The following is a 12,068-nucleotide window of genomic DNA, read 5'->3' as shown; positions in this document are numbered from 1 at the left end:
GCGGCAGAGCCACAAGATGAATATCACTCTGGTTCTGCATTACATAAACCTCCTGCATGCCATTTAGGAATGAAAGCTCCAATACTTACATAATTTAAAACTAGCCTGAACAAATTACGGCAGGAAAATTTGCTACACTGACAATCTGGAGGATGGACAAGATATGAGCTAATAGATTTTCCATGGCTCAGTCCCAGAGTTTGTAATTTGGTCATTTTTGTATTTACTGGATTTTGAGAAACATGCACAATATGCAGTACTTCAATCCTACAAAGAGATGTGCTGGAAAACACTTCCATCCGGACAGAAGAGATGCTAGGAATGTACTTCCGGTAACTGACAGTACTAGAAGTAGTGGGATGCCACTGCAGTTCCCCAACCAAGTGCCAGAATGGCATTCTGGAGTGTTCCAGCATGACTTGAGCTCTGATAATATGGATCATTATTAAATCAGATGAATGCCCTCAGGGAGATTTTTTTGACATCACGGTGACTGGCTAGGAGATTATCCTAAAGTCAGTGCTCAAGGCATAGGAGCCAAAATGTGTGCCTAAAGTTATAAAGAAATAAATTAATACATGTGTGTATCTGGGGCCTGTTTTACACTAATGGGAAGTGTTTTTTCCAAGGCACAAGTGAAGGTTAATTGCCTAACTCCCAAAGACTTTTAATGGTAATCCAAAGGGTGCCAAACTACCATTTCTGCCTTAGAAAATCTCTCCCTTAAATCCACAGTACTGCTTCAATGGGTACTGTGCATACAGCGCAAGAATGCCTAGCTTTTATATTCTGTTTTTCCAAATCAGAGCACAAATAGCCCATATGTATTAACATCTCTGTATAACTAAAAGGCAAGTGTGCAGGTTGACATGCACAAGAAGAAATATCTAACTGGATGGTAATATTTATATTTAATATGCCTCTGCTGCATAAACATTAATGAATAAATATACTAACTGCACTCCATTGTTCTCTCCATTAGATACCCCACTAGATAAAAGGCACAGATAGCATATCCCTTCATTTTTAAAATCCCACAGAAGGAGAAACCAACTGACCAGGTTTAAATGTACACCATTTTACAGCATAGTACTCTGTGGGTTTGATCCAAAGCTCACTGAATTAAATGGAATGTCTCTCACTGACCTCACTGGGTTTTATGTCTGGCCCTGTATTATCCTGTCGCACCCCCTGGCTTGAAGTAGTAATAAGAAACACGAAATATATGGTTTCCACCATCAGCACCCCCACTATAAAAAATAGTTCCAGCACCCCAGCCAGTAACAAACACCACCAGTCCTGTATTTTAGCTATAAGCTTATCCTTCCCCTTATATACTTTGTATTCTGTCACGGAGACATACATGAATGTGCTTCATTCCATTTGTGTGTTTTTGTTGTTAACAGACAAATAATCACTGATATTTCGAACTAATTTTCCTAGTTAGCCTTGAAGAATCATACTTGAATGCACTATCTGACTGTTGGATTGTGGTGCCAAATTTGTATGATGGGAAAAATCTTTCTGTCTCCTATAACAAATGACTTGTGTGCTTTTTTGTGGCTTTCAAGTCTTCAGAGGCTTGGATTTTATTTCCTGACCACTGAAGTGTATACACTTGTAATAAAAATCATTTTTAATCTCTCCCTTTCTTCTCCCTCATATATAGATATAGATTTAGATATAAATAAAATTGAGAGAATACTTAATAGACAAGTTTTGTTTCATGAGTTCAGGGATGACCTCATAGCTCTGCTCTTATACATTTTTAGCAAGTAAACACTGATGCCTTTACTAAAAGTCATCTATAATATGTATTATTTATACAAACAGTATGAAAAATGAAAAAGGGATGTCAGTCAAAATTACAGTGACATGCCAAGTCACATGAAATAAACAGCCATTGAGCATAAAGTGTTGAAATATATGTCAAACATTTAAATATAGTAGTCCTGGCCTGCACTCTGATTAGCAATGCAAAGCATTGCTAAACCTGGTGGATCCAAGTCCTGGAGGAGCCCTCCTGAATCCAGGGATTAAAAACTGACTAATTGTTAGATCTCCAAAAGTGACTGTAAATGGGGAATCATCGTCCTATGGGGTTGTTTCAAGTCAAATCCCACTCAATGCTATTCAGTTATGCCCAGTTCTATTCAATAATGTTTATGAATGATCTAAAAGAAAATATAAAATCATTGCTGCTGTGGTTTACAGATGACACAAAAATTGATGGAACAGTAAATAATGATAAAACAACAAAAGTTTTACACATTAGAGCAATCAAGATCACATGGTAAACTTAGCTCATTTGAACAACATGAATTGCATCTCTTTCTAGCCAAAGCTCAGAACCATCCCTTCTTGACCTGTCAGCCACCTTCAACATGGACAAAGCTTTTCTTGAAATCTTGTCCTCCTTTGGTTTCCATGGCTCTGTCCTCTCCTGGTTCTCCTCCTACTGCTCAATCTCAGGTTCAGTGTATCCTTGGGGCATACTCCTCATCTGCCTTCTAACTTTCTGTGGCAGTTCTACAAGGTTCTCTCCTTAGTTTGTTCTTCTTCTCCCTCTGCAACTTATCTCTTAGTAATATCATCCACAAGCACAAAATCTACCTCTCTAATCCATATCTGTTTCCTGCTGTCCAAATTACAACCTCAGCCTGTCAATTTGACATCACCTTGTGGATGTCTAGCCATCAGCTCAAGCTCAACATGGCTAAAAGAGAACTCTACATCTCTCCCCCACCCCTTGATCACTGTGGGCAACATCATTATCCTGCCTGTCACACAGCTCTGTAACCTGCCTATCATCTCAGATCCCTTTCAAGGTCCTCACATCTAGGCTATATCTAAATCCTGTCAGTTCTTTCTACATAACATCTCCATGATATAGCCTTTTCCATCCATTCAAAACATCTCCTCAAGGCTGTCATCTTCTTCTTTCTGGCTATGACAAATGCAATCCTGCCCTACACATACCCCTGTGAAATAAGGGACCTGCGGTACAGAGGGATTAAGTAACTTGTCCAAAGTCACAAAAGGAAGTCTGTGGCAGAGAAGGCAGGACTCCCAAACAAAACACTCTTTGCTGCAAAGATCATTTCCCTAGCCTGTTGCTCCAACCAGGTCGCTCTCTGTTTCCATCACTGTACCACCTCTGTTGCATAAAACATAAGCTGCTTGTCTTCACTTTTAGGGCCCTTCATGACCTATCCCTTCCCTACTTATCATTCCTCATTCAGTATCAAGAGGTCAACTGCACCCTTTGACTAGCCCATGATGTCAGCCTCCCTCATTCACTTGTACGGTGCCTAGCACAATGGGGTCCTGGTCCATGTCTAGGTCTTTTGGGACCTACTGTAATACTGTAGAAGAAGCTCAGTCTGTTCAGTTTATCCAAGAGAAGGTTAAGAGACGATTTCATCATGACCTATAGGTATCTTCAAGAGAAGAAGATATATAATAGTAGAGGGCTGTTTAATCTAGCAAACAAAGGTATAACAAGAGCCAGTGGCTGGAAAGTTGAAGCTAAACAAATTCAGACTATAAAAAAAATGATGCCTCATTTCAAGTGATGGTAATTAGCCATTGGAACGACTTACCTAAGGATGTGGTGGACTCAGTGTCACTTGCAGTCTCTAAATGAAGATTGGAAGTCTTTCTAAAAAAAGATGAGATAGCTCAGTCAGTAGTTTTTCGCTGTGATATAAGTATTACTCGGTGAAATTCTATGGCCTGTGCCAACAATCCCTTCTGATCTTACAACATTTGAAACCCTGGATGGGATAGGGCCACTCAATGCCGGGGCCTGCGCAGCATGGCTGGGATAACCCACTTAGCCCTGGCCGTTGCAATAGCTCCTCAGTGCCGTTGGCAGCTGGAGCAGATTACAGTAGCCTGCGACAGGGGAGTGGACCAGCACAAAGCAGCCCTAGGATCAGAAGAGCACAAAGGTACCTTTGTCTGACAGACTTCAGCTGTGCCATACATCCTTTGCGTACAGGTGAGGATCTGGCCCAACAGAGGCAGCCAATAAGAATAAGAGACCTGTATAGTCACATCAGTCATGGGTTACGTATGAGCACAGGACCAGCACTGTGCTGTGCAGAACAGAAAATTCCTGGGCCGCTGTCATTGCTTAAACCACCCCAGCTGCGAAGTCCAAGAGAGAGAGAAAAGGTACTAGACTCTAGGAAGTGAGAGTGCTTACACCTTCCAATTGCTTTCTTGTCCTATCCCAGTAAAGTGGATTAGCTGTGGAACTTTCTGGGTAGGGATAGGCGCTCAAGAGCACAGTAAATGATGAAAAGACAGGTTGGCTTGCCACAGCCTAAGGAATCATGACATATTCATTGCAGAGGTGTAGGTTTACAAGAATTGCATGCAGGACCATGTGGATCACAAACTATTCTCTGCATGGGAAACAACCAGGAAAAATTGGGAGGCAGGTAGCTCCTCCTCACCTACGCACAGCACTCCATGGGAGAAGGAATGAAAACACCTGCAACCACCATTAATTGGGTGGAGGGGTTGAAAGAACAACAGTTGCCCATCAAATCAAGAACATTATCCCCAAGAGAAAAATCGTCTATCTAAAGTACTTACCCCACCATTATCATTGTATTGGAACATTTAATGTATGTATCCTAACAATACCCTGTGAGGTAAGGGACCTGAGGTACAGAGGAATTAAGTGACTTGCCCAAGGTGACCCATGAAGTCTGTGGCAGAGCAGGGAATTGACACCCCCACCCCCCGCCGACCATCATGCTTCTCAATTTAATACCTATCAGGACCTAGCATTCCAGGGTCATAGGGTGAACAAAGGAGGCTACATGATGATAAGAGAGGAAACATAGCAGGGGAGATAGAAAGGGATGGAATGAGTAGTAGAGAGAGAAGGAAGATGGGATGAAAGTAGAGACACAAATGGAAAGGGATGTGACATGACAAAGGGAAAGATTTTGGGTGGCACAGAAAGGGAAAGCAAAAAAAGGAAAGGGAGATGGTGCAAGGGGAGTGAGATGTAATGCCAAAGGAAGAAGTGTGATAAAGAGAAGAAAATGGAAGTGATATCTAATAGGAAAAAACAAAATATTGAGAGATAGATAATGGGAAATAAGGAACCTGGGGTTGTGCTGGGGTGGGCAGAATCGTAAAAGAAATGCATTTGGAGAGAAAGACGACATGAAGGAAGAATGGTCTTAAGGAGAAAACAAACTTGTCTGAATAATACCTGCCTCCTTTGTGATGTGAGGATTAGTTAATGTTTGCACTGAACTTTGAGGCTGAAGGTATAAAGCATTATTTAAGAGCTTAGTATTGTTATTTTACCTTGAAAAGATTATTAACTGAAGAAAAACACAGTGAAAAAGCCAGGAGCAATACCTCAAGATATACAGCAGAAGCAAGGGAAAATGGGAAAGAAAAGGAAACGCAAACGCAAGAGAAACCAAATTGGTCAAATTCATCCTGGGTCTAGCTCCATTAAACTCATTAACACCAGGGGTGACTTTGACACAGTAAGTTTGTTTTATAATTTTTAGAAATAAATAGCAAAATCCACAATGAAATGCATGTATGTGTTTGATTTAACATATCCATTGATAGGAAGAGGGTGTATGCCTATGTATTGCTGTGATTTTGAAGGATGGGTCTGATAAAGGTGTGACACACAACAGTACTGATATTTGTTTACTGATTCACATTTTTAAGCAGACATATAGGTGCCCATCGACCTATCCCATAAATCAGGGGTGGCCAGCCTGTGGCTCTGGAGCCACATGCAGCTCTTCAGACGTTAACATGCAGCTCCTTGTATAGGCACCAACTCCGGGGCTGGAGCTGCAGGTACCAACTTTCCAATGTGCTGGGGGATGCTCACTGCTCAGCCCGTGGCTCTGCCCCAGGCCCTGCCCCCACTCCACCCCCGAGCCTGCTGTGCCCTCACTCCTCCCTGCCAGAGCCACCTGCACGCTACGAAACAGCTGATCAGGAGGGTGAGGTGCTCGTTAGCAGGGCTGCTGGTGGGTGGGAGATGCTGGGCGGCTGCTGATGTATTACTGTGGCTCTTTGGCAATGCACATTTGTAAATCCTGGCTCCTTCTCTGGCTCAGGTTGGCCAACCCTGCCATAAATTGTCAATCACAGAGGATTGCCAGGTCTCCACTTTTTGAATGGAACACCAGTCAAAAAGGGATCCTGGTGGTTCTGATCAGCACTGCTGACCAGGCCATTAAAAGTCCGGTTGGCAGCGCAGTGGGGCTAAGGTAGGTTCCTTGTCTGCCCTGACTCCACGCGGCTCCTGGAAGCAGCCAGCAAGTGCCTGCAGTCTCTAGGCTCTGCGTGTTTCCCCCACTCCGAGCGCTGGCTCCGCAGCTCCCATTGGCCGGGAACCGTAGCCAGTGGGAACTGTGGGGGTGACATCTGTGGGCAGGGGCAGCGAGCGGAGCCCCTGGCCGCACCTCCGCCTACAAGCCAGAGGGACGTGTTCCTGCTTCCCAAGAGTCGCCTGAGGTAAGCACCACCTGGAGCCTGCTCCTCTCACCCCCCCCCCATGCCCAACCCCCTGCTCTACCCCTGAGCCCCCCTCCTGCTCTCTGAACCCCATTTCTCCAGCACCCCAAACTACTCATCCCCAACCCCAGGCCAGAGCTACACCCCCAGCCAGAGCCCGCCCCCCCTTGCACTCCAAAACCCCCTGCCCCATCCTGGTGAAAATGATCGATGGGGGGGGGGGATGGAGTGAGTGGAGGGTGGGGCCTCTGAGAAGGGGCGGGGTAGTAGCAGTGCCTTGGGGAAGGAGTGGGGCAGAGGCCAGAGCAAGGGTGTTTGGTTTTCTGTAGTTAGAAAGTTGATAACCCTACAAATCACATCGTAAACAAAAGAATTGCCCTTACCCTTTTCTATCTCAGCCCTCAACCTCCTCAGCTGCCTTAACAAAGAGGCAAAGAAGATATGCTTTGCAGTGTGCCCAGCAGATATAACAAACCTGGGCAATGAGAGACTGATCTTTTTTTTCCTGGCCCCAATCACATGACAGAACTACTATCCCTATCATAGGGCAGAAGTCATGAGCACTTCTGACACCAAATGGCTACTATTTACAACTCCCTGTTTTACTTCCACTTTCTTTTGACAATCAAATGCCACCATCTTTGATCCTCAGTTTGCCTTCTGATCACAAAGCCACTTCAAGAAAAGGAGTACTTGTGGCACCTTAGAGACTAACCAATTTATTTGAACATAAGCTTTTGTGAGCAACAGCTCACTTCACGGATGAAGTGAGCTGTTGCTCACAAAAGCTTATGTTCAAATAAATTGGTTAGTCTCTAAGGTGCCACAAGTACTCCTTTTCGCGGATACAGACTAACATGGCTGCTACTCTGAAACATAGCCACTTCAGAGTCTCAAAACTATCTTTCTGCTCTGGACTGTTCAATCACTGAGGTTGTTCTGTCATGTTTTGCTTCTCAGTTCTTGGTACTAATGTTTTTTCCCCTCAGCCTATTGCTCTCTGAAGTGGTGATCCTAATAAAGCATTTTGAGTTTTATTGTAATATTTCAACAGTATTATATACTGAATTTTCCTGCTGTTTAGTTTTTGCACTGATTTTTCTGCTCACCCACCTGACTCTGCAAAGTCAGAGTTTGATGTGGTGTGCTTCAGACTTGCCAGAATTAGGAAGGTACTTCTGAATGGTGGGCCATTCTCGGTTAATGGAATTCACTTGGGATCCACCGGTAAACAAACAATCTGAGACTTACAGTGAGTTGATAATACTACTTAACACTTGATTTGCTGGGCAGCAGGTCAGTTTAAACACAACAAACTTGAGTGCTAGTTCACAAATAAGACATTTTTTTCTGTTAACTTCAAACAGATCTGTGTCAAACTTGCACCAAGAGCAAACAGGAATATTATACGGTCTCATTGTTTCCTTTGCATTCCATTTATTGTGATTATTATAGAATTCACACATACAGCCCTTATCCTCAATAGTAACATTCAGACCTGGCCAGAATATTACATGTTAGGCTCAGTTTTTATACTTCTCAATACCCACATGAGCACTGTCAAATACCTTTAGCCTTTCTGACATCATGCTGTGTAGTATTATGACAAAATGAGGAGGAGGGGAGGGAAGAGATGGTACAGAAGCCCATTGTCATAGAGCAGCCCCACCTCAAAAGCCTTCCAGCCACAGGCTCTCATACAACAGGTGTGCATGCCTCAGTTTCCCTTTGGCCCAGCTATAAAAAGGGCATTCTCTCACTGTCCAATTCAAAGACCCAGGCATGATTTATTAATGTACAGATGCAGTAATTCACTGTGATAAAAGGGGATTTTCTATTCCACAGTAAAAACATTTTAAAATACAGAAGTTTTCTGTTCCTCTCACCAGAGACTTCACTTCTACATCAATCACCCAGGAATTCATCAGCATATGGTGCCCAGTTCCTTTCTGCCCTTGTTCCAGGACACCACTCCAAGCCACTGAGAGTGACCAGTTTCATAATTCTTCTACCCAAACACAGTCCAACAACTCAGCCCTTTTCAGCCTCCAGCACTGGCTCTCCAGCTCAGGAAAGCCCACTAGCTTGCTGATAATTTCTCCCTATTCCCAGAGAGGGCCTGTGGAGCTTCCTTGTCTCTGCAGCTTCCCCCCCAAGACCTCTTCCAGTCCTCTGATCTCTAGCTCCTGACTGATCCACTCTGTCATCACACTTTCCCAACTATATGGCCCAGATGCCCTCTCTTAAAACCCAATTAGGAAGCAGCTGACTAGTCACAGGTGCATGGGACCCAACACCTTCTTAAAAGGGGCCAGCCACCTTGTCACACCCATCACATGCAGAAATCCCATCTCTATAATCCCATCTCTATGTTTGGAAGTACCTGAGCTTTTTCTGATGGCCATCCCTCTAGAATTACTTTCTCAAGCTTTTATAAGGTTGGGTCATTTTGTGTTTCTCATTTGAGCTTGTCAAAAAAAAAGAATAATGTGGAAATGGGTAGTACTTGAGTCCTGTTTACTTCAAACCCCTGTTCCTGCAGCTCCCATGGGAATGCACTGCAGCTGTCTAATGCTTCTGCACCTGCCACATATTGCAGTATGGGGGACTCCCCTACTGTGGCTTGTCTGCAATGCCATTTGCTTCCAGGAAAATTTGGAAGCAGAGCAGCCACTTCTTCCCATTCTTTGCCAGGATCCATGCCATCCATTCTATTTTTGCTGAAGATTTAAGCCAGCATTTTCAAAACTTTATATATATAAGTTTATATATAGTCACCTAAATATGTAGCCTGATTTTAAAAACTGCTGAATACTCAGCAGCTTCTTAGCCCCCAAATCTGTAAGCTCCCTTTTTTTAAATATTGGCCATAGTTTTTTCCAGATACTATGTAGTGAGCTGTAGCTCACGAAAGCTTATGCTCTAATAAATTGGTTAGTCTCTAAGGTGCCACAAGTACTCCTTTTCTTTTTATGTAATAACTATGTGATTAAAAGACCATGAGCTTATTTCCTGGCTCCAGTAACAGTTGGGTCAAGATTACCCCGAATACAGGAGCGCAGTGGTCCTATGCTCTGAAAAGGGGACAAGCCCGCCTTAGTATGTGGAAAAAATCTTATATTGTTTTGAATCAAATATTTGTATGTGTTTTTGCAGTGGTGATGCAGGATTTTTATATAAGTTTTTGCATATGTTTGGCAGGCAATTCAAAAGCATATTTGGAACTTTATGGATTTAGTAGAATCTTTTTCTCCCCTAAATGTGGCACTACCAATTGGAGGGAAAGGATTGATGCTGGCTGGGGCAATTTATGGAAGGGATGAGTTAATGCTGGCTGGAGTGCCAAGCCTCAATGGACCAAGGGAACGTTGGGAAGAGTTTATGGTTTTTAAATAGAAGCAGGTATAATTCTATAGTGCTGGCAGATCTCATTTCGAGTGTTTGGAATTTTCTGAGTGCCACGTAACCTCAAGTTACACACAGGATTTAATCAGTTCACAGCTAGACAGCAGACTGTTAGTCTGTAAATATCCAGTTTGAAATGAAGGTATTAGCTGGAAAAGGAAGTGCACAAATGACTCCAGGTCCTGCCAAGAGTGAACCAATGATTCTATCTGCCATCTGCCTATCATCTATTTAATATTTCAATCAGTTGGGCACATTTTCACTATCAAGTTAGTAGAGAGACAAAAAAATTAATGGGGGGAGGGATAGCTCAGTGGCCTAAGCATTGGCCTGCTAAACCCAGGGCTGTGAGTTCAATCCTTGAGGAGGCCATTTAGGGATCTGGGACAAAAATTGGGGATTGGTCCTGCTTTGAGCAGGGGGTTAGACAAGATGATCTCCTGAGGTCCCTTCCAACCCTGATATTCTATGATCACAGCAGAACTACAATAGTAACTAGTATCAGGGGTAGCTGTCTTAACCTGTATCCACAGAAACAACAAGGAGTCCAGTGGCACCTTAAAGACTAACAGATTTATTTGAGCATAAGCTTTCATGGGTAAAAATCTCACTTCTTCAGATGCATGGAGTGAAAGTTACAGATGCAGACATAAATCTACTGACACATGCAGAGAAGGGAATTAGCTCACAAGTGGAGAACCAGTGTTGACAGGGCCAATTCGATCAGAGTGGATGTAGTCCACTCCCAACAGGAGATGAGGAGGTGTCAATTCCAGGAGAGCCAAAGCTGCTTCTGTAATGAGCCAGCCACTCCCATTCCCTATTCAAGCCCAATTTAATAGTGTTAAATCTGCAAATGAATTTTAGTTCTGCTGTTTCTCTTTGAGGTCTGTTTCTGAAGTTTTTTTGTTCAAGTAGAGCTACTTTCAAATCTGTTATAGAATGTCCAGAAAGATTGAAGTGTTCTCCTACTGGCTTTTGTGTGTTACCGTTCCTGATGTCCGATTTGTGTCAATTTCTTCTTTTACGTAGGGACTGTCCGGTTTGGCCAATGTACATGGCAGAGGGGCATTGCTGTTACATGATGGCATATATAACATTAGTAGACATGCAGGTGAATGAGCCTCTGATGGTGTGGCTGATGTGGTTGGGTCCTCTGATGGTGTCACTAGAGTAGATATGGGGACAGAGTAGGCAACGAGGTTTGCTACAGGGTTTGGTTCTTGGATTAGTGTTTCTGTGGTGTGGTGTGTAGTTGCGGGTGAGTATTTGCTTCAGGTTGGGGGGCTGTCTGTAAGCGAGGACTGGCCTGTCTCCCAAGGTCTGGGAGAGTGAGGGATCGTTTTCCAGGATAGGTTGTAGATCGTTGATAATGTGCTGGAGAGGTTTTAGCTGGGGGCTGTACGTGATGGCCAGTGGTGTTCTGTTGTTTTCCTTTGTGAGGTAATTATACCTCATAAATACAAGTAAGTAATAAGACATAATCTGCAATATATATTTCTGGATTATTATAAGAGAGACTGACTTTGACCTTTCAAGAAGTACAGTAACTGCTCTGAAATTTAATGAATAGACTGTTCTATTTGTGCAGGAGGTCAGACTAGATCATCATAATGGTCCCTTCTGACCTTAATATCTATGAATCTATTTGTAATATGAAATGGAATTTAGACTTTAGGGTGGAAAACAACATTACCCATAAAGTTTTCAGGCAATGTAAAGAGGTCTGTGGCAATAGTGACAACTAAACAGGAAGCTGCCGTGCAATCCAAAGCCATTTAAAAAATGTGATTAGTTACACTGTTCAGAACAGAGTGTGGTAAAAGTTGTTTGCTGCTCCATGTCTGAATATGCCATTAACATGGGATTTAAACTCTGGGGCAAGGGCCATCTTTTTGTTTTGTGTTCATACAGCAGCTAGCACAATAGTGTCTTGGTCCATTTCTGGGGCTCCTAGGGGGTACCCTAATAATACAAATACTACTAATAATTCTTAACAAAAAGTTATGAAAAGCACACACTCCCTAGCTCCCTACTGCAAATAAGTCTGCGCTTTATTACATAGTCTTTTAAAATATATGCCAAGCGTGTAGAGCCTGATCTAATTCCCATTGAAATAAATGAGAATCTTCCCCTTGAATTCACTC

The 12,068-nt window shown here is 43.1% G+C and overlaps 1 protein-coding gene across 4 annotated transcripts in view; it reads left to right on the top strand.

The window, feature by feature from the left end:
- Positions 1-12,068, top strand: part of CDH6 (cadherin 6) — a 121,347-nt gene that overhangs the window by 61,553 nt on the left and 47,726 nt on the right. The window contains exon 1 of one of the 4 annotated variants that reach the window (XM_078851635.1): positions 5,398-5,522. The exons of the other annotated variants lie outside the window; for them this stretch is intronic. Coding sequence (XP_078707761.1) covers positions 5,418-5,522 — 105 coding nt within the window. The 5' untranslated portion in view covers positions 5,398-5,417. Of the gene's footprint in view, positions 1-5,397; positions 5,523-12,068 lie in introns of those variants that run through there. 4 annotated transcript variants of the gene reach the window in all.

Source organism: Lepidochelys kempii, chromosome 2 (assembly GCF_965140285.1).
Source record: "Lepidochelys kempii isolate rLepKem1 chromosome 2, rLepKem1.hap1, whole genome shotgun sequence".
In the NCBI taxonomy this organism is placed as follows: Eukaryota; Metazoa; Chordata; order Testudines; family Cheloniidae; genus Lepidochelys; species Lepidochelys kempii.
This window is presented reverse-complemented; position numbering and strand designations above follow the sequence as displayed.